Here is a 23,349-nt window from a genome sequence, read left to right as displayed (position 1 = left end):
ATCAATTTCTCCACATCGGAGACATGCATATGGACATGCCACGGCTTTTTGTTTAAACATTAGCCTGTTCCTCAGCAACTATTTTTTCAGAGTAGATGACAGAACTAAGCATGTCTAGAGATTCCACATCAGTTTTATTTTAGTAGCTGAAGAATTTGAGAGAAATAATGCCATTCTGTTTTCTTACACCAATAGTTATTACAAGTGCTAGATATTACCCCACAGTTAAAATAATCTCTAAACCAGAAGCACTGAATACTTACCTACTATATTGTCTGTGCACTCATGTTAGCATTCTTCTATAGCATAACAGATGTAAAATATAAAAATTTTCCCCCTTCCTCCCATAATTTCAGTTGCTCATTACTATTCCTTTCCAAATAAAAGACAGCACTGCAATTTAGTGCAAACTTAATTTGCAGAAAGAAAAAATAGAAATGTCTTAATAAATCTTAACCTAAAAAGTATGAGGAATCTTGTACACATTGGAACAGATCTTTTTTCTTAAACTTAGCATAACCTTCACACTCTGTTACCTCTATCTCTCCCATCAGAAGTTTGTAAATAATTATTATTTAGCGTACAAAAGACAAGCTTGAGTTAAACTACTAAGTCAAGTCTGAGTGCATTTGAAAATTTCCTTTATTAACTGGAGTCTGTGGCTTAAGGTAGGGATTGCAACATAGACGTAGACTTCAAACACTAAACTTCTACTGTAAACTTACCTGTAAACCATATTTCACCCGTATTTGTTTTAATGCTTTTCTTCTGACTAACTCTCTCTCTTCTTTGCTAAGTGCTGGGCAAACTAAAACAAAGAACACAAGATTGAATTTCTAATTAATATTGTGGCAATGTTTTGAAACTGAAGACAATTGCAAGAAATTTCACTCTAACATTATTACACATACACACACATACCAAGAAGAAAAATATATCATCATGTATTGTAGAACTATTCCCAGTTGACAAGAAAATTGTAAGAAACAGAAGTAATTATACTTAAAAAGAGCTACAAAAAGCATATCCCGTGATAACATGACTAACCAGAAGATTCCTTTTTCCTGTCCAGTTGAAGGTGTGCTCTGACTTGTCCTGGTTCACATCCATCACAAGTATCACTGCCAGGATGTATATGAAAAGAAAGTACAGTTTCACCAATCTTCACTTCATCTCCGTGCTCCAAGATGTAGGGATCACATTTTATTTTAGGCTACAGTAAAAGAAAGTTTTGGCAGTCATGTTAATTAGTTACTAATGAAAGGCATGAACTATTTAATGAATACTGCTCATAATCTAGTAATTCAATTAGGTCTCACAAATGCGGGCAAGTATATAACTACGGTGGGTATTTCACTCTAGCAACTGTAGCCATAGTGGATCTTTTCAAATGGAAACCAAATGAGAAGTATTTTAAGTGGCCCTAAACCAAAAGGGAACCAAGGAAGACACTAATGTATGAAAAAAGTTGAGTCATTTGCCACAATGCATTTAAAATTACTACGACTACAGTTTTCTGCAACGTACACAGCATGATAACAACAGGTACTCACCTGGAGAATCTGATTTCCATTAACAACTGTTCCATTCTGACTGCCTTGATCCACAAGAACATAATTCTGCAAATCATGGTCAAAATATACCTCTGCATGGAACTGATAAAAAGAAGTCTAAGTGAAAGATTCCTACTAAGCAAATACCACAACTTATATGCTGTTTAAAAGTAAGGTTTCAGAACATATTTTAAGGTATTTTAACTAATTTGCTCTGGTAGTCTAAGTTAATAGAATATTCCACAACTTATGACTTGATCCATGTAATATGTAAATGAATGGGCCACAACAACATGAGCTGAAGTATACTATTAATAATATAACTATTTTGACTATAAAGTGATTCAGCACTGAAAAAGCATATACCTCTAGTTTGGCAAGTATGCTTTACCTAAAAAAGACTGGAAGATTCAGTAGAACAGCATTGTTAACTGTTCTTATAAATAAAAGGCTTTTGTCTTATTAGGTGCGCTACAGCACTCTAAATTTTTCTTGTTGAATTAAAAAAAAAAAAAATCTTATCCCCTTCTATGGCTTCAGGTTACTTAGTCTTTCATATCTGAAACAGCTCCTGAAGTGTCATGCTTTTGTAAGCCTCACATAGTTCACTTTCACCTGCATCTTAATGCCCAGCACACAATGATTAGCCATCACTTGCTGGTTCTTTTAAGACTTTCCTGATATGGAGACTAACAATCTAATTTGTTTGTTTTGTTGTTGCAGTTCTATAGAACTCTCTATTGCTCTCAAGCCTACACAGAACAGAGAAAACACAACTCCTGGCCAAACTCAAAAATATACACCACATCCAGAACGGCCACTGAGCAAACCAAAATATCAACTTCTGTGGCCTACTAAGACTCCCAGTGAAAAACAGAAGTCTAAACTGACAGTTTCAAATTTGACAACTAAGATCTCTTTGGTATCATGGAGAAAAAAGCCCAAGCATCTATTTGGGATGAAAGCATTCATTCAAAACCAAATCTTTTCTTATCTTTGAGCAACAGCAGTTGCTACATTCAGTAATAAAAAAATCACTTTGTAGACTGGCTACCTCATAATTCTGTAAAGACTGACTAGCTCATTCAATGGATAATTTAATTTCTGCTTCTGTTTTATTGAATAGGATGAACCCAGATGTCTGAAGATCCAAAACCTGCAGGCTGTAGTGTTGTTCTTTAAATCTCACGTAACACTCAAGAAAAGCAAATGCAAAAGTGGTCCACGGCTATCAACTGCGACTAGTGAGGAAAACGAACTCGTAGTTGACTTTTTGTGTCTACAAGTACATAATTTTTCTTCCTGCTTTGATTCCTTATCTGCAAAGTGAGGTAACTTTTTATATAAGCAGTCAGGCACCCATTAAGTACTGAAATGGTAATGTTATAGAAAAATAAAAGTATTTCAGCTTCTTTATGCACCCAATTTCAAATATATGCCTGAAAATGTCATTAACAGCAGAGAAAATTTTGCCCTGAAAATTGTTCAGTATGAAATACTGGCTGATTATTCAGAACTATCATCTGGAACAGACATAGTAAAGTGTATTTCAGATACCTGCATTTGCAGATGCTTCTGTAGTTTTTTTTTTTTTTATTGGATGACATATCTTTGTCAGTCTACATTTTCTTTTATTAAGAGTGCTGTATTTATGGTCCGTGTTAAAGTGGTTAGCAAAATAGAGCACATAATTTATGTTTAAACTTTCTTAACCATAAAAAAATTTACATTACAATCTGTCACTGAAAGAAATTTTGTTCAATTTTTCAAGCTCTTATATATTTATACAGTTGCCTTGAAGAGAAATAAAATGTGTTGCTCTAAGCTGAACTGCAAGGATTGGATTACTTTATAATAGAAGTTCTAACTAGCTGATACCATTATTTTATATACCATTAACACTTAACAGAATGATGTTTCCCTCAGGTTCAATAACTAAGAAATTCAAGATTCGAAGTGTAATTTTTTTTATTGTGCATTACACTGTGGATTAGTAAAACTCCAGTTAAAAAAAAATTTTGCTTTTTTTACACTTTGAAATCATACTGCTGTTCATGTTCCTATTCAGTAAAAATGCTGTGTTTTCCTGTTTCTTACTTGAAATATGGCTAAACCCATACCCTCATTCTAGAATTTCTTAAAAAAAAAAAGATTTTGCAAAACTTAAATCCATAAAACCTAAAACTTCATTCATACATCGTTCTACCTTTCAGAAGACAGAAATAAGAGTTACCTTACTGACTCCAACTTCGGGAATCTGAAGTGTGTGTCCAACATCTTTTTCTCTGTAAAGGCAAGTTAATATATAAATCACAACAAAGTAGAAATAGGTCTAATATGTGGCTTCCAAAAGGCATATTTCAGTCGGTCCCTAATACCTTTGAGCTATGAAGGAGCCTTACAGTTGTAAAACACTGTGGTGAAATATACACAATGTAAACACTTGCTTTACATCCCTTTTTCCATCCATAGACTATACACAGTAGACAATGAATATATGATAAAGCTGTACTTTTAAGTTTTAATCGATAAATCTGACATTTCTATCTGAAATTCTATACTCATACAAGGCTTGTAAATAATAGTCTGCATCCTTCAAGCTCTCCTGTGCACCTTAGCATCAGTCTTCAATGCTGAATTTGAATTCTTGGTAGCATTAGGCAGGTAATACAAGCAATGAAAGAGTAATCTCTATAGATTTTTTTTTGGTCAAAAAAACCTAGAGTGCAATAGGAGGAAGAAGATTTGTGTATTAGTTTCTTATACTAGAGGATGAAAAAACAATGCAGCTGGCAGAAGATCTATATGCAAATGCAAGTAGAATTATTTGTTAATCTTCACATAAATGTACCTAGAAAACTCCAGCTGTAAGACCAAAGCAAAACATATCTATTAGCTTTAGATAAAAGCAGCTAAAAAGGGGTGACATTTTCACTAAGCAAGGAAGAAAGCATGAATTCATCATTAAATTCATCATTAAATTCATCATCCACAATAAAACAACCAGACTTTTTTTTTTCTAATATTAAAACTGGAAGGCTAGCACAACACCCAACTTATTTTGTTTAAAATTACGAACCAACCCTATTAGAACTTGAATGTGTGAGGAAGTCCAGCATACGCTTCCTTGTGATCCTGAATTTCTGAAGTGCATTTTTCCATTTCTGGAAAAGTTACCTTAATGGCACAGAAAAAAGTTAACTTACAGTCTAGAAAACAAGTTTTCGAAGAATGACTTGCAGCTATACTGCCATTAGGACTTACAAGTTATCTCTAACAAATGTTCATGACTGCTGTGTTACCTTAACTGCATATTAACTTATGCAGTCATCACATCAAGCATGATTTTACATGACATGACTGAAATGACATGGCCTGATCAACACAGGTGATCCATGGATGATTCATATTCCATTGCTATGTGTACTATTTAATCTGTAACTTCTCACATTGCTATTACCTGTAGAGTTCTGCTGTGCTACTTTTCATATACAGAGTGTGAGAAAATGCATCACAGTTGCATTATCAGTAGGATTAGGCTGTGCCACCTTAATTGTAGCTTCTTCAGTATACACAGGATGAGAAAAAGCTGCAACACGGCAGCTGAGACCAGAGACTCCACATTTTTAGAATAAAAATGCGTAGGACCTCCTAACTGTCCAGGGCAGGCTATCCAAAATCCTTGCTGCAACAGGGGCTCCCTAGTGACTGCAGGCCTGCAGATCTGGATGACGATAATAGGACAATTGGTGATGTAGCTTTCTTAATTACTATACTTATTCTCTTGTAGTAATGATTAGACACATTGCCTTTAGAGGTGTTACTGTTAACTTGTTGTTAATCACTACTAATCATTGTTACTTTTCTTGTTTTAATAAGTATAGTAAAACTAGATTTCACATAATATTTGACAGTTTGGGCCTTTTACGCTGATCACAGTCTGTGGTTTAGCACTTGGCAGTAAAACACGTCTCAAATTTCTTACCGTAGACTAAACTAACTCTTGAGTACCTCACAACTGCTGCACAATAGGAGGACAAGCATGAAGTGTAGAGACAAGCAATCCTGACTGGCTTACATAGCTTTCAAAGCGAGATATAGTTACAAATATACATAACAAATTCCATTCACTTTTACCTTCCAATTGTAGCAGGCTTCACAGCTGTGATTATATAAAGTGATCCAGTTTGTAGAACTGGCGATCTTATTACAATAACTCTGATACAAGGAGGCCAGATCTTTTCTTCATCTATAATCATAAAAAAGAAACATGTTACTACCAACAAATTACAGTTTTACCCCTATAGTCTGTAGCTTTCAAACAACTTATATACGCTCAGCCATTATGTCTGAATTCTATTCAACTTTCAGAAAAAGAAATGTATAAGCACATCTGAGAGAAAACTTTCATAAGACTGCTGTTTCAAAGGCTTTCTGACTACACATTAAAGTATTAAAAGTATTTTCCTAATTCTGGTTATTTATATGCATATAACAGTTTACTTAGAGCTATACAAGTATAAGCAGATTCACAGAATTTACTAGCATATTATAAATTTATGGGCCATTAGTCCTAACAGATTAGAATACAATTTTACTTTGAGAAAAGGCAGCATCTTTTTGTTCACCACATCACAAACCTAGCATGCACATAGAACTTTGTATCTGATAATTTCCATCAAATGTATTTAGACTAGTTTTCACTATTAGCACTATGTAACAATAAAGATAAAAGATAATAGATGGGCCTACAGATGCATACACTTTTTTATCTCAGTGTCTGTAAGGCAATTAGTCTAATAACTAAGAATTCTGTTCTTGGATGTACATTTGCAAGAACAGTTTCCAATGATCTCAGCTAGGAATAGACATGGTAAGATGGGAAGATGCTAGCTCAAAGGGTACTAGGAGAGAAACTGCCTCCAGTTTTTAGTACTCCATCATTACTGCTGAAATACTGAAACTAGTAAGAGAATTAAGTTTAGTCTAAAAGCCTGATGGCAGAAAGCACATTTTGAATGGCACTAATCACTCAGAATCTGAGTAGCTGAATAAGTAATGAAAATGGAAGAAACTAACTGTTTAACTCTGAGCAGGGCATAGACTGCAGTACAGGATTCTATCGGTTATATTTAATTCTGTGATTTGGAATATCCTTTGCACATACATACATGGTTCCAGTTGGTTGCATTTTTTTTCAAGAGACGATAAAATTATTAATATCTTAAGGACCTAGGGGAACACTTTGTTTAGTACAAAATAGCATACAGATCTCCCGTCTATACTCATTTCTTACATATTGCCACTGTAATACACACAAAACAGGATTTCAAATAGTACTGAGTATTCCACATTCATCCTTTTCCCCACAGTGGATTCATCTTACACTGAACTACACAATTGTTTATGAACAGTATCAGAAATAGTATATATTAATTAAACAGAGTTAACGCTAGAATCTAGAATTTTCTAGCAATAGACTTTTTTCTCCTGTCACTATCCTAACTAAACAAACCTTACTCTAACACTGAGTTTTCTACACAATCACAAGATGTTAAACCCCTAAACAGCTTTTACAAAAACACCACTAACTTCTGGCTACTGTGCAGGTAAAAAGAAGGAAACAAATACTGGTAACGTATAGCACTTTTTAATTCGAAGTCTCTCAAGTCATATATTTTGTCTTTTTTTCTTCTTTTAGTTATCCAAACTGTTTTCAGTTAGTTTATTCTTAATGGGCTGCTGGAAAAATACATTAATATCATACATAAAAGCCACAATGATTCACCTTCATCTTCCCAGCCTTCTGAATCAGCAGTTTCCTCACTTGTTAGTTCATCCTCACTACTGTAGACTTCACACTCAGAATCTGTGATTTCACCTTCTTCTGGCTCACTCTCCGTGTCCGCTGTTCTACTGTCATCTGTAAATGCTGCAGTATCTGGTGTACTTTTGCGTGAATGTGAATTTATACTGTCTGTAGAAAATGATTCTTTGGCTGTTAAACTGTTTTGTGTTACTTTGTCCATTTTAGTCTTCTTTCTTACATTTGGAGGCTCTTCTTCTTCAGTAGAACTTACTTGCTCAGTAATGGAAAGGCAATTCTGACTGTTAGATGATTTCTGCTCTTCCGTGTCCAAATCCTGGAGGGGAGTTATAGAATGTTATGTTCTTTACAGACTGAGTTACTCTAAAGTCTGCTATCAGCCTGGAAGGAAATTCTTCACTATGAAGAATTATTTTTACTATTAAGAACTATTAAGAAATGGCTAAATTTCCAGAAATTTTAATGCATGCAATCAATAGAACATTTCAGTAGAAATATTTTCACATTCTACAAGACGTGACCAAGACATGACAAGTGACTGCACTCCTCTTCTAAACTTCACTTACTCCTTTCTCTTTTCTCAAAAAAACCTTAAGATTCTTGTCCTCACTTTCAAACTTCTATAATAGTATCTTGAATATTTTCCAGTTTTGCTTTTGTGAGACACACTTCTGTCCTTCTCTTAAGCAATTCTTGCAACTTGTTTAAAAGTTCTTTAATTAATCTTCATCATATCTTCCTCCTGGGTTTGTCTTCACATTTTTTTCCACAATGGACCAGAGTATCAGGAATGCCCACCTATGCTCACCTAGTGACTCGCTCTTCCTCTTCTCAAAACTGCAACTTTAACAAAGCCTTTCATTAAGATAATGTGGAGAACTTAAGTTTAATTTATGCTATGTGGAACAGTTCTACTGAGAATCCATTTTCTACTACAACAAATTTCTCAAGTGAATACCGGACAGATTAGATCACTGCAGGTTCTTCTGCTGCCACTTGATTTCATCATCAGAAAAAAAGACCATCAACATTTTTTAAAATGAAAATCTAAAGGTTCAGATTAATTTTGCAAGAAAATTACTTTGATAATTTCATTATCAACCTAGTACCCGTGTTAAAAAAAATCAACCAAAACCAAACAAAAAGCCAGAAACCACACATGGCTTTAAAATATAAATAAGAAAAAATCTCAGATTATAAGTTATTTGCCATCTTAGATTCAGAATGAATGCAATCAGTTGCCCTGAATTGAACCAAATATTGCAACACAGCAGGTAAATAAAAAACATCTTTGACTCTCAGTGCATTTTTGTGTAGACCATTTTACATTTCTAGATACATGAATTAAGGTAAATGTTAATGTAATGGAAATTAAAGCACTTTCACTTTTCTGAGAACTCATTAGTAGTACAGCTGTACAACAAACATAAGAATTCCTTTCAGCCTAGCAATCAAGCAGTTAGATAGGACTTTACAGTGTACTTTTGAAACACTCTCAATAAGACATCACATTCTTAGGAATAATCAGCAATTTTTAAAAGACCTCATGCTTTAACTGAAGGACTATCGGGGTTTTAGGGTTTCTGTACAGTGCACTAGCCCTCCTGCCTGAATCCTGCAAATATTGGAACTAGGAAAGAACAGGATTGCAAGATCATTGCCCAACATTGTTTTTATCAAATAAGAGATGTTGTATTCCTGCCAAAAGTAAGACTACACAGTTCATACATGTCAGACATCAACTGCATTATAAATCTGATTATCGCTTTTATGAATAATATTTTCCAGTGATTTATCTTCACCCATATTATTGTCTAGTATAGATATTAGATCAATATTGGACACAGCAAGGTGCTCTGCAATCTTAAATTTATTTCCTCCCATAATACCAAGCTACCAAAGTTTCACTATACTAATAAGAAAACAGAGAAACTAAATAGACTGCTCAAATCACAACTGAGGCAAAGCAATAAACGACTGTGACGCACTTGATGCTCCAACCACTGAACTCTTTCTTCACAGTGAATCCAATGACACTTCAGTTTTTGACATCAGTTTGGATATGCTAAACTAAAAAAATAAAAAAAGGTGTTGTTTCAAAGTGTAGCTACTAACGAGTAGACTCCCTTCCGTGTTGAAAACAGGGATTTTAAAACACACTCTTATAGACGGACCAAGGACTTGGTACATACACATATTCTGCCAATATGACCATAAAGTTTGTTTATAGCAGTTTCTGTATTTTTTTCCACTATTACTACAATCATTAAGAAATCAAATAAACTAAATAGTTTTCTTAAGTAGTAATAAAAACCTAATCCTCACATTTAGAATCCTTGTACAAAATTAAGGATTTAAATTGCATTCCTAAAGAGTATGTATTTTAAGCCCTTTATGAGTTCATAGACTTGTGCAGGGATGAAATCAGAAAGGCCAAGGAGCAGTTGGAGCTTAACTTGGCAAGGGAAGTAAAGACTAACAAGAAGGGCTTTTACACGTAAGTCAATCAAAAGAGGAAGATCTGCAAGGAAGAGGAAGTGGAAGGCTGAGGTACTTAACAACGTTTTTGCCTCAGTCTTCACAGATAACTGCTCTCCTCGCCCCTCCTGGGTCATGGGACAGCAAGATGGTGACCAGGGGAGTAAACTCCCTCCCACAGGAGGATCAGGTTTGTGACCACCTGAGGAACCTGAACATATATAAGTCTATGGGACCTGATGAGATGCATCCCGGAGTCCCGAGGGAATTGGCTGATGTGGTTGCCAAGACACTCTCCATGGTATTTGAGAAGTCATGGCAGTCAAGAGAAATCCCTGGTGGCTGGAAGAAGGGTAACGTTGTACCCATTTTTAAGAAAGGTAGAAAAGACGACCCTGAGAACTACCGAGCTGTCAGCCTCACCTCTGTGCCTGGGAAGATCATGGAATATATCCTCCTAGAAGCTATGCTAAAGCACATGGAGGGCAGGGAGGTGATTAATGGCAGCCAGCACGGCTTCACCAGGGGCAAATCCTGTATGACCAACTTAAGTGGCTTTCCATGATGGGGTAACTGCAGCAGTGGACATGGGTAAACTCACGGATGTGATCTATCTGGACTTCTGTAAAGCCTTTGACACGGTCCCCCACAACATCCTTATCTCTAAATTGGAAAGATATGGATTTGATGAGTGGATGGTAAGGTGGATAAGAAACTGGTTGGATGGTCGTATTCAAAGAGCAGTGGTCAATGGCTCAAGCCCAGATGGAGATCCGTGACGAGTGGTGTCCCTGAGGGGTCTGTACTGGGACCGATGCTGTTTAACATCTTTACCAATGATACTGACAGTGAGATTAGTGCACCCTCAGCAAGTTTGCGGATGACACCAAGCTGACTGGTGTAGTTGCCACACTGGAAGGATGGGATGTCATCCAGAGGGATCTAGACAGACTGGAGAAGTGGGCCTCTGAGAACCTCCTGAGGTTCAACAAGGCCAAGTGTAAGGTCCTGCACCTGGGTCGGGGCACTCCCCGTTTTCAGTACACAATGGGGGATGATGTGATTGAGAGCTGCCCTGCAGAGAAGGACTTGGAGGTGCTGGTCGAGGAGAAGCTCGACATGAGCCAGCAATGTACACTCACAGCCCAGAAGGCCAACCATATCCTGGGCTGCATCAAAAGAGGCACAGCCGAAGGAAGTGATTCTGCCCCTTTATTCCTCTCTTGTGAGACTTCATCTGGAAGACTGCGTTCAGTTCTGGAATCCTCAATGTAAGAAGGATATGGAGCTGTTGGAACGGGTCCAGACGAGGGGTACAAAGATGACTGGAGGGCTGAAGAACCTTCCAGACGAGGACAGGCTGAGAAAATTGGGCTTGTTTAGCCTGGAGAAGACAAGGCTCAGAAGAGATCTTATAGCGACCTGCCAGTACCTGAAGGGGGCCTACAGGAAAGCTGGAGAGGAGCTATTCATAAAGGCTTGTGGGGATAGGACCGTGGGGACGGGTATAGAATGGAGAGGGGCAGATTTAGACTGGACACTAGGAAGAACTTCTTCACCATGAAAGTGGTGAGGCACTGGCACAGGTTGCCCAGGGGAGTTGTGGATGCCCCATACCTGGAGGTGTTCAAAGCCAGGTTGGATGGAGCCTTAGGCAGCCTCATTTAGAGGTATGTCACTGCCCATGGTAGGGGGGTTGGAACAAGATAACCTTTAAGGTTCCTTCAAACCCTAACTATTCTATGATTCTATTAAAATGCAAACCTTGATTATGTCTAAACATTAACTGTGTGGGTGCTGAATGTATTCTTAAAGCTTCTAAGGGAGTCTTCACTCATGCTGAAGAAATCTTTTTCCATTCTATGTGACTACCAGTACTAACATGAAACATATGTAGCAGGCATGAAAGTGTAACTATGCAAAGAGCACCTAATATCTTACCTCTATGTGGCCACTGCTTAAAAAAAAGAAACAACAATAAACAGATTACTCCATAAATGTCATCCTGAATGACCTAACAAATATAGCAATGCACTTTATTTCTCAATGGCAGAATACGCAACTCTTCCTTCCAAACTCATGATGCAGCACACAAACTATGCAAGTACATGCTTGTTACAACCATATTTGTTACACCATACACTCTTTTGTGTGCTGCCTAGCCTAACATATCTTAACGTCAGTGGACCTACCCCAAAGTATGTCAGATATGGATTGCCCCTGTGTTATTCAGCTTTGAAAAGCTTTGTATCTACTTGATTACACCCCCTGACGTCTGGCTTCTCTCTCACTAAGCGTGAGTAAAGTTGAGAGGCCGGGTGAACCTGATCCATAATAAATACTTCTTAACTACAGGGTTGAGTTGGTTCATATTTCTGCATCCCCGACAAAGACAGCCAAAGGTGCAAGTGAAATCAAGATTTTTATGTATATCATAAGGAGTCATCTTACAAGAATTATAAATCATGTTTGCGTAACCGGAATTGATTGTTTTGCTTTATAAAGTATAAGCCACAAACTACAGATTAAAAATGACCTTCTGAAGTGCAGATTGTCCTACTTACAATATATACATGAATTATTATAGTAACTTCAGTGTTTTTAATGAAAAATTGAAAATATTTTAAGCATTGAAAGCATCGTGTTACTATGACAGAGCAAGACATTTTGTCTTTCACAATTTCACATTCTTCCACATTATGCCTAATCAACATGCATGTTCATGCAATTCTTCAGTATGCTTACAAATTAAAACTTTAAAATTGTAGGCATAATTAGCTTATTCTAAGAAATGCACTGTTTAAACAGTATTGTTTTCTAAATCTATTTTATAAAAAAGTTACAAATACTTACAATACAACTTTTCAGAAATATAGTCTGTTGCTTCTTTGTTTGCTAAAAGTTCAGTAGGTGACTTAATGTAATCACAGGTACTCAACACCCTCATCTAAAATGCTGAATCTTTAGCACTGCCTCTCTCAATTTGAAATATTAATGTGAAATTCAGTATTTTACTGAAGAAACATATTCAAACATTTTTAAATAGCTCTTTCACTCAGATGACTAAGCTTTCACTTGCTAGCACTGTTTCACAAGTAATTCAGTTACTGTCTTATACTGTACAGAATACTTAAATTTTGAAACACAATAAAATGTAATTAATAGCCAGTAAGAGAGTAAAGCCCTTCCTATATCATAAAGAAGCCATTTTCTGTGCTCACAGACAGCCTGGAAATACAGGAAATAAATTTACGTCACCTAAACCCAGATATTTTGTTTAGTCAAGGCAATCTATCTTAATACAGTGACGCTAAATATGTCCTTTCCCAAATAATCAAGAATGCCATCAAAGTTTTCTTCAGATGTTTCACTTACACAATATTTCAAATAGATTTCAAAGTTACTTTGTAGAGGAACTGATTTTCAAAGAGTTTAAAAAAAATGATTAATTCTTTTAGGAAAATAGCTAAGCATAAACTACTAGGTATTATTTTTCCTTTACTAAAAATACCAAGCTTAAAGGTAAGCATCTAATGTGTTTCGTGTCTCAACTCTACCTTCACCAGAAGCTGCCAATCCAGAAGAAGAAATCTTCAGATTAGCCATGTGTTCTGCCAACTGACGTACCTAAAGATGGGATGAACATCAGCAAAAAAGTAAACTACACATGACTAAAAAAAATAAAAATCACTGCTTTGAGCGTTCTATGGGAAAAACTACTACAAAAGCCTCATCTGTCCTACAGAAGTAGCTAGGATGTATCTACAGTGGAAAAGAATATGAGTGAAGTGTATTTTGGGTACTACACTGAAATAAAATATTTTAGACAGTAGTTTTATTTAAAACTGTTAAAATATTTTCTGGAAAAAAATGGCATATGTCAGAACCTGCATCAAAATTTTGCTACACATTTCTAGTGGCCTGAATCCACCAATTAGAACTACATGATCACTATTGTACACAGTGTATTCCCCAACCTGTATGAAGCACTGGAACTAGATATTGGGCCAGGGATCACTTTATCATTGATCCATCTAGTTGTTGGCTTTTTGGGTTTTTTTTACACATTTCCAAATTTACTTATTCTCTCGTACAGGAGATAATTATGGTATTTGTTGCCCCCTTTTCTCCACCAAGCCCTGCACAAAAAGATACCAGAACTGAACTAGATGCCTGAAAGTTTCACAGTCTTGCAACCGTGCCCTTTACGTGAGCTGCACAGAGGCCACCTAATACTTCATGCTGGCAAATAAAAATTCCTGATCACCTATTAAATGCAAACGTGTGCACAATGTTTAGTTTTAACAGTCAAAAAACCCCTATTTGTAAAATAGAAGTTTAGCATCTGAAAAGAATCTCTTAGAGAAAGCTCTTGTATAAGTCAGGAACACTCCTCAGGAGACACTAACACATGAGTTTCCCTCCACTGTTTATTGTTTTGTTGTTTTTTGGGTTTTTTTCCTATTAGAACTACATTCATTATAGCAGATGCTCACTGTTATTTTCTTGTTTGACAATTCAGGTTGTTAAAAATACAACATTTTAACAGATTAATTTTATTCTTTAGACTCTCAGATTTATAGCTTTTTCAAAACGCTGCAGTATTTGTGGAGAATACACTTGCCATTTCTGTAAACACCTCTTACTACTTAGCTAAGCATATAAAATTCTTCACAGTACCTACAAACAAAATCACAACTAAACAAAACCTCCTGTGATCAGAAACAGAAAATTAATAGATTAGCCCAGTTACGATCTTTTTCAGATTAACTGTAGTTTAAATAGAATAACTAAAAAGTCACATGCGATTTTTGTAAAAACTACATAGCTACCAGTACCGTCTACGTAGAAATATTTACTGTGATATTCTACACATGCAGCTGCTAAATTCCCTTATTTCTTGCATTCGACAACTTTTCAGAAATACTAAATACCAATACTTTTTTATGTTTAATCCTTCAACTGAAAAAGATAAAAAAGTTTAACAAGGGTTTTGTATACTTGAGGTTCTATGACTTCTACTCACTGTCTTCCCCTGCTTCACATGCATATTCTTATAAATCACCTCATCTTCACCCAGGAATAATATAGTTCAGGGAGTGTATGCCATATTCCCAGAATGAGATCATGGTATTCCTTTGCTTACCACCATCAGTGGTCCACAGAAAGAAAAAGGAAGTCAAATAAATCCTATTTCAGTCAAGAAATGCTCTGGAGGCATTTTTCAGGCTAGCTGCACAACTTGACAACTAATTGGGAAAACCAATAACGAAGCAGTAATTTGCAAAACAATTGTTGCAATTTCAATAATTTAATCAGTATTCTGGGATGGGTTTTATTTTAATTTTTTTTTTTTTTTGGTGTGTGTCAATAGTAGAAGAGGAAACAGAAGGAAAAAGAAGACGGCTGGGCATAACTGTGTAGGAAAGCATTTTAACAGACAACAATTCAACTACAAAGTTCTACTTAAAACCAGACATTTTTTGTTTTGTTTTAGGATGTATATAAAACAATTACTAGCATCCACTAATTACTGCCTTTACCAATACCAGACCAAACTGGACAATAATATTATTGCCAAGAAGTACAAGGCATCTATGAACCGGATTGTGCAGCTTATAAACTTTTTTTTCAGTTTTAAAACAGAAAAATCTATAAACTTTTATTCTAATAAATTTTAATCTGGTACAGTAATGCAACGTGTTTCTTTTCAAAAACTACTGAACAAGTTTTTTTTACAATTAAGAACCACACAACAAGAATAAAGAATTTAACTCACCAATGTAAAATATGACAGTAAGGTGCTTTGTTTTTTTCTAAGTCTAACAGTGCATTTCAAGTGCACTGACAAAGAAAAAAAGCATTCTTCTCCCTTTGGCCTTTAAAGTTGGGAGCAATCCTTTTTTCACTTTGTATTCTTCCTTTTTGTTTTTAAAATAATATAAAATGCCTTGATTCTTACTACTACACTAACTTTCACAACTGTTCACATATACAAATAACTGAGCACTACAGAATCTGTTTTAAATGTTTTTCCTGCTATCTTGCTGGTTAAACAAATTAATTCACAAATTACTCTGAAAGTACTCTGTTCACTATCAAGTAAACACATCACAAAAAGTGGATGTTTACCTCCTACCCTGTGACTGTGCAAGCTTCAGACAAGATATTTGTTGACCATTTATAAAAAAAAAAAAATATATATATATATATAAAAAAGCTGAAGATAAGTAGCTATTTGTAGTATAGTCAGATGACAGAAGTGTATTGTGATGAGATCCTCAAAAGTGGTCATTTGTTAAGTCAGAGCTACATTTGCCACTGGACTTCTGTAAATACACTTGTTGATTTAGGTCAATACGTAACGTTCATCACAGAACTAAATTTAAGAAATTTATTAATTGCAGTACAGGACAAAGCTCATCCTGACAATGATGAATGAAGTTCTGTAATGACAATGTCTTTTGAGAGTGGCTGAACATTAATTGCACAAAGTAAGTCCAGAACTTGGATGACAGTAAAACTCCTAGCTTCAACTGCATTAGCTCCCATCTCTTATCTCTAAAAGATTGTTATACTTCATGTTGCAAAGTATCCACTTCAAGCTTTCAAAATGGAATGGGTCACATGAAGTTTTCTCAAAGAGTAGAAATTCCCATACTAGCCATAATCTATAAAATCAGCCATCGATTGACTACTATTATTCATTTAAGCTATCTTCACTGCTTCTTTAAATATAAACAGTTTCCATTTTCAATTTTTCAGAAGATCTCATTCCCCACACAAAATTTCTAAACTCTTTACTGATGCTACATAGCTATTATGTAAAAGAACACCTCCATACCAACTTGTTTCAGACTTCAACCAATCAACTTGACTCAGCCCTACATAATGAAATTATGCACTGGTATAAAGCAATAGTTTTAAATTACGCAAAGTAAGGAGCACTGCAAACTAAAGAAATCAATACATTCATTTATATCTTCAGTAATACATATGCAGAATAGGACTACACAAATCTGATTCAACGTCAATAACAGTGTTCATTAAGAAAATGGTTCTTGAGGTTTTATAGCTGTGTTACAATGGAAATTCTTGTGTTTAGAAGTGAGTAATTTTCTTCAAGGCAGCTACTACGCACTATATGGTATGCTTCCTTAGCAATCATAAAAACAAGAGAAAGTTACGTTTTTGAACTTAAAATATGTTAACTACAACGTACAAGGTACAGCTTATCTACACACTACAGTCAGCAAAAATGTACTGGCTGAATAAAATATCAATAGAAGAGCATAATATGTGAAGGAGTAGAACTCCACAGACATCAATCAATCATCAATCCTAAATTATGATAGATACAGTAAAATGTCAACAAAATGCGCTTTGGACTACTGAGTCACAGAGAAGGGCTGGTGTGTGCATGTGCATTTTCAAAACCTTCAGTCATTTCTTGACTCATCATGTGAATTAAAAAAAAAAAAAAATCAAACAAACAGCCAACAAAAAAAACCACAAGTCAAAAGCTAAAAATGAAGACACTATGGTAGCACTGAATTTCTGACATAAAGCCAGTCCAAACTGAATTCATTCTAGTGCGCTTGCTAATCAGAGCGCTTCGCTGAAACTGTTTTAGACATCTACAAAGTTGTACTGCAAAAGGGAGGGTATTCGAGTGTAAAGTTTCATCCTTAAACACTTGCTAGAAAAATTATTTGAACACAAACTACACGTTAGCAACCTGCTGCATATAGTTTTAAGATGTTTGAATCCTTCAGAAAATAAGCATAAATCCACATAAAAACCAACCCCCACAACCCATAAATTGCATCATGAAAAAAACCCAAGGTTCTGAATTTTCTTTCTGTCAATTCTAAAGTTACCTTATGTTCATTTGTAGTAATCCGCTCTGGTTCTTTTCTCTTCTTTTTTGTTTTTTTATCCTTGGCATGCTGGGTACCAGAGGCCTGGTAAGACTGCAGATCCACTCGTGAATGAAACTGGTATCGTCCACTTTCCACATCACAGTAATAATAAATCCCAGTTGCTGGATCATAATACAGTTGATTTTCCTATGTTAAAAACAAAGAACCACACAGGAAGTTTAAAAAAAGTACTCAAATGCACCAAAGAACTATGGTGGCTTAACCCTGGCTGGCTACCAGGTGCCCATCAAGCCACTCTCTTAATCCCCCTGCTTGACAGGGAGAAAGTAAGATGAAAAGCTCATGGATCAATATAAAGACAGGGAGATCACCATCATGGGCAAGTCAGATTGGACTTGGTGAAAATGAATTTAATTTATTGCCCATTAAAAGAATGCTGTAAGATGAGAAACAAAGACAAAACACTTCTCCCTGCCTCCTTTTTTCCAAAGCTCTACTTAATTCCTTCATTCTCAGCTCCTCTAATTCTGTTCCCCATTCCTCTCTGTTGCTCCTTTCTCCTCAGCTTTTCCCCTTTCAAACACAAGTCCTTGCCATGGGTTGCAGTCCTTCAAGAACCACTCCACTGTGGTCCCTCAGCCTACAGGTCACAGCTTCAGCCAGGGGAACCTGCTCTGGCATGGGGTCTTCACAGGCCACAGCTCAAGCAGCTGCTTCACTGTGAGGTCCTCCACAAACTGCAGTGTGCCTGCTCCACGATGGTCCTCTTCCACGGACTGCAGGGAACTGCCTGCTCCAGTGCTTGGAAATCCTCCTCCTGCTCCTTATTCTTTGACTTTGGAATTTGCAGGGCTGTTTCTCACATACTGTCCCCTTTCTCACCCACCCCACCACATACACTGTCACTCCATGGTGCACCATTTTGCATTTTCTTAAACATGCTTTCACAGAGGCACCACTGGCTTCTCTTACGGTCTCATCCGTGTCCTGCAGTGGAACCAGCCATACCCCGGTAGCCCCTGCCACCTTCTCAGAGCCGGTGAATGCAGCCCACAGCCCCATTACCACAATGCTGCTAGTAAACAAAATAAAAGAACATTTCCTGTAATTCAGAACGTTTCCTGAACAAAAAAATATATTCTTCCGTGGAATTGTACTACAAACCCTATATATCTACAACCCTACACCTTTGTGTATCTAACTAGATCCACAAACTATGTCAAAAATAATGGTACAATTTAAGACAAGCTTCCCTGAGAACAAAACAAGTAGTTTTGCATACCACACGCACTTTTTTAAACTGAGTTGAATGTAAAGCTGCAAACAAACCTCTGTTTTAATCACAGTAGACCCACTAGGATTTGTAACAGTTTATAAAACCTCTGCAAAAGGTCTCTTGGGAAAAAAGTATAGCAGAAATTAAAACATTATGAAATTTTGATCGCCCATCCGACATTTTTTTTAAGAATTATTTTCTTTCCCATAACATCAAACTAGTTGGAAACCATGCTCAAGTAGAAGTACAAGCATTTCGTGTTTTTCTTCAACATGCTTTTCACTGTGGAGAAGTCATTGCCTTAGTTCAGCAATCTTTTTCTAAACATGTAGTCTTTTTGCTCAAGTTTTTAATTTTGAAAGTTACAGCGCAACTTTATAGTATAAAATTCCTACAATGCCATGCAAGTTAAAGATCTAGGAGACATCAATAAAACGTGAATGAAAATCTAAATTTCTATCTTAGTCTATAGCTACCTGTAACCTGACTGAAATAATTCAACAATTAATTAACAAACTTCTATTACTATTCATCTTCACTAACTCGTTTTTTTAAATCAAAGTCAGCTTGGATCCTAGTTCTTTGCTCACATCAACTTTTACTACTAAAACTTTGCAACAGAAGAAAAATGCCAACAAGGGTTTTGAATCCTTACCGAGTTGTAATAGAATCCAGTGCTATGGTCATAATACAATCCCGTATTTTCATCATAAATGAATCCGGTTTGTGAAACAGCAGCTTCTGCAGCAGCTCTCAAGCTGTCCGCCAAAGAACCCTCTGGTACCAAAGTATCTTCAGCTTCCTGATACCAGAAAGTAAGAAATTAGATTGCCTTCTGAAAACAACCTCCTCCCTTCTACAGTGTTTTCACTATACCCTGTTATATAGCACAAATTAGTCTTCTATGGACTCGGATCGACTCCAGAACTATGAAACAAAAATCTAGCTGCAGTTTATTGATAAACTCCTACTGATTTCAATGGGACCAAGACTTCATCCTGTGCCTTTCATTTTCCCTAATCTTCATTCAAAAGTGACTCAACGTAAAAAATGCACACAGGGAATGTTTTAGTACACTCCTAAAATAGATTTCTGCTCTCCATTCCATTTCAGTTGCTAGATGATAAGGCACGAAGTCAGTGAAACAAGCAAAATGAAGCGAGTGATCTAAGAGAAGGCTGGATAGCAGGGGAAAAAAACCCAGAACAAAAACAAATAAAAGCCCCCAACAAATTTCTTCTATGTTGATTCCTTATATCTACAGAAGGGGAAAAAAAAGTACACTTTGTGACAGTCAGCAAGGCCATATTGAACATCTGCTAATAAAAAAAAGCTATGCCTCCAGGCTACATAGGACACATGTTTTCAGATTTGCGTTTTTTTAAAAACAAATCTAAGAGCATGTTACATTTGGAACACACTACAAAGAACAAGTTTCAAAGCACAAAGATGTTTGTCTGCTATCATTAGCACTACACCATCACAAAAAATAACTTCATAAAATGACATCAAGACCAAAAGCACATCTTTTAAATGAAATTAAATATTAATATAGTGCTAACTCCAAAACTGGTAAAACCCGAAACAGTTCTACAACCTTTAAATTCTGGATGAAATCTTCCCCTTCTCCTCCTTCAGCAACTTTACTGTTGTCCGTCTGTAAAGGAATACTAGCACCTGTCTGCGATTCCTCTGTGGAATCATGCTCAGTGCCTTCAGTCCCATGACTGTGTTGCACTGGCAGTTCAGATGCACAATCTTGAGCATCGGTGTGATTGTAATAATTTTCATAGTAGTAATAATCTGCAGGGGGAAAAAAGAAGTTGAAATTGCATAAATAAGCAAAGCAATATTTTACACAATGCAGTTTAATTCTAAATCTTAAACTAAATTTATGCATACAACTATTCTAATGAAAATCAAATAATGGGTACTGCCTCTGCCTTGAACTTACTTTTGCTGAACACATTATGCCTTGTTTTAACGCACTTTGAAAGTTTGTAAAACATGTATATGTAATGGATTAGATTACTATGTTACAGATTACTATGGCACGAATTCTACTACAGCCCATGCTGTTTTATCCTGTTCTAAAAGGAACGACTTTAATAAACAGGAAACAGTCTGAAAGACAATGTCAGGTTACCGTGCTTAATGCAGCTAAGGATATAGACTTGAAATGTATTTTACATTGAAAAAAATTCAAAATAAGAAACTGTTTTAGATGCCTGTTTAAGCAATTATTAAGCCCTCTACCTGCTTGTGACCACGCAGCATAGTCCTCTGTCTGTACTTCTACACTAGCCGTATTCTTGCCCTTCCTATTATGGATCTCCTTAGTGAGCTCTTCAACCTGAAAGAAAGACAGCATGTTACAGAACGCAATGCTGCATTTTAGAAGTCTATGTCAGAAAAGAATATCAGCCTGTTTTATATTCTGTAATTCAAATAAAAAAATAACTGCATCACAGCTACTTCAATTTATTTTGTAGGAGAGTTTTTTACTTGAATGTCTGCCATAATGAGAAACACCATTTCCATTTATGAAAACTATAATAATAAAGGTAAGCACCTGGGAGGAAAAAGGAAAACTTAGACCAAGATTATTTTTAAGGTGCCCATACTAAAAGGTTGAATTAAAGCAATAACCATTGTTCATTGTAAATACTGTAATGAGTTGCAGTATTTACAAAACTTCCCTATTTTGCATCCATGACAGTTCTTTCACACTTCCTTTACCTCCTGTTATTTATTAATCTCTTTTCTTTCTGCTATATGTAGTTTTTCCTTCTGTGAAACCAACTTTGTGGCTGAGACATTACCACTCCCCCCGACCTGCTGGATGAAACACTGAACACTGACTTGGGACAGCAGCGTCAGTGGCACTTTCTCTGGTCACAGAATTATAGAATAGTTTGTGTCGGAAGGAACCTTAAAGACCATTCCGTTCCAATCCCCCTGTAATGGGCAGGGACATTTTCCACCACATCAGGCTGCGGGCTTTCATCTAGCCTGGCCTTGAAAACTTCCAGGGATGGGGCATCCATGGCTTTGCTGGACGACCCATTCCAGTGCCTCAACATCCTCACAGGAAAGAAGTTTTTCCAAATATCTCAACTAAATCTTCCCTCTTCCAGCTTAAACCCATTATCCCTCATTCTATCGCTGTACTCTTTGAAAAAAGCCCCTCCTCAGTTTTCCTTTAGGTCTCCTTTAAGTACCCGAAGGCTGCTCTAAGTGCTCCTCTAGACTTGAGCAGAGCAGCAGAATCACATTTATTTTTAGGTAGCCAGGATACAGTTAGCTTTCTGGGCTGCAAGTGCACACTGCCAGCTCATGTTGAGCTTCAGGTCGTTTAGGTCCCTGAGGCCAGCAGAGCCTGGTGGGCTCCAGGGGCTCAGCCTGGGCAAAGGGAGCCAGCAGCACGGACTACCCATGATGCAAAAACTCATTACTACTACAAACAGTAGAATATTTTTACTTAAGCTAAAGTTCATCTAAGTAACTGCATTTTTTTAAATTAGACCACGTCTGTGATAGTACGTAGTTTTTTCCCAGCATTTTCTCCAGACGCTGTTTATTCTTTAGAAATGACAACACCTTGTGTGCAGTATGGTCTGTGCTGAGCAGATGCATTTCCTTCTGTGAGGCTTGTGGCCTTTCCCTGTCCCAAAGGCAAGGTCAGGCAGGGCTGGCTCCAAAGCTCCAAATCAGCAAGAGTTTCGACTGGTGCAAAGCTCAAAATAACATTAAAATTAGTCCTTGGAAAGTAATGGAACATGCATAAGATCGCTGGAACACTGACACAGCCGCCTCTGGGTGGGAAATGCCCCTGTCCCAGCTCTGTCTGGCTGCGCGGGATCCATGGGGATCGCTCCAGCCCTGGAAAAGAGCTCGTTCTTCCCAAGGAGGCCCGCGGAGCCGTTTTGCCCGGCCGGGCAGTGATCTGGGGGAGGGAGGGAGGCCGCGTCGGTCGGTTCCCGGGTCGGGGCCTCACCTGCGCCCTCAGCGCCTCGTTGCTCTCCCTCGCCTCGTGGTATCGTCGCTCGGTGCGGCGCAGGCGGCGCCGCGCCCGCTCCAGCTGCTGGCGGCAGGCTGCCAGCTCCGCCTCCAGCGCCGCCGCCCGCTCCCTGGGCGGGGAGGCCATGCCTCAGCGCGCGCCCGCCACCCGCCCCGCGGCGCCTGGGACAGAGCAGCGACAGCGGCGGCTGAGGCCCCGCCTGCCGGGCCCGGCCATGGCGCGAGACCGGGCGCGACCCAGCCAGCTGCGCCCGCCCGGCGGCGCCTCGCGGCCCGCGAAGCGGCACCAAGCCGGAAGGCAGCGGGGAAGGG

General features: G+C 37.4%; 1 protein-coding gene and 1 long non-coding RNA gene across 3 annotated transcripts in view; one reads left to right on the top strand and one right to left on the bottom strand.

Moving 5' to 3' along the window:
- The window catches only part of LOC128850397 (uncharacterized), a 10,250-nt gene extending 6,470 nt beyond the window's left edge, over positions 1–3,780 (top strand). The window contains exon 3 of the long non-coding RNA XR_008447800.1: positions 2,680–3,780. This is a non-coding gene — a long non-coding RNA (uncharacterized LOC128850397). The remainder of the gene's footprint in view (positions 1–2,679) is intronic.
- AGGF1 (angiogenic factor with G-patch and FHA domains 1) overlaps positions 1–23,349 on the bottom strand; it is a 26,729-nt gene extending 3,380 nt beyond the window's left edge. The window contains exons 1-11 of one of the 2 annotated variants that reach the window (XM_054054361.1): positions 23,015–23,349; positions 21,274–21,370; positions 20,615–20,820; positions 19,673–19,819; positions 17,739–17,927; positions 13,416–13,485; positions 5,691–5,802; positions 3,787–3,838; positions 1,554–1,655; positions 1,048–1,213; positions 726–808 (exon numbers count right to left, since the gene is read on the bottom strand). In XM_054054361.1, the coding sequence (XP_053910336.1) occupies positions 726–808; positions 1,048–1,213; positions 1,554–1,655; positions 3,787–3,838; positions 5,691–5,802; positions 13,416–13,485; positions 17,739–17,927; positions 19,673–19,819; positions 20,615–20,820; positions 21,274–21,370; positions 23,015–23,164 (1,374 nt within the window). In that variant the 5' untranslated portion in view covers positions 23,165–23,349. Of the gene's footprint in view, positions 1–725; positions 809–1,047; positions 1,214–1,553; positions 1,656–3,786; positions 3,839–5,690; positions 5,803–7,341; positions 7,697–13,415; positions 13,486–17,738; positions 17,928–19,672; positions 19,820–20,614; positions 20,821–21,273; positions 21,371–23,014 lie in introns of both variants that reach the window. The other variant, XM_054054360.1, reaches the window with a different exon arrangement.

The sequence above is a fragment of the Cuculus canorus genome, chromosome Z (assembly GCF_017976375.1).
Source record: "Cuculus canorus isolate bCucCan1 chromosome Z, bCucCan1.pri, whole genome shotgun sequence".
Classification (NCBI taxonomy): Eukaryota; Metazoa; Chordata; class Aves; order Cuculiformes; family Cuculidae; genus Cuculus; species Cuculus canorus.
Note: the sequence above shows the minus strand (reverse complement) of the source record. Positions and strands in the feature narration are given on the sequence as shown.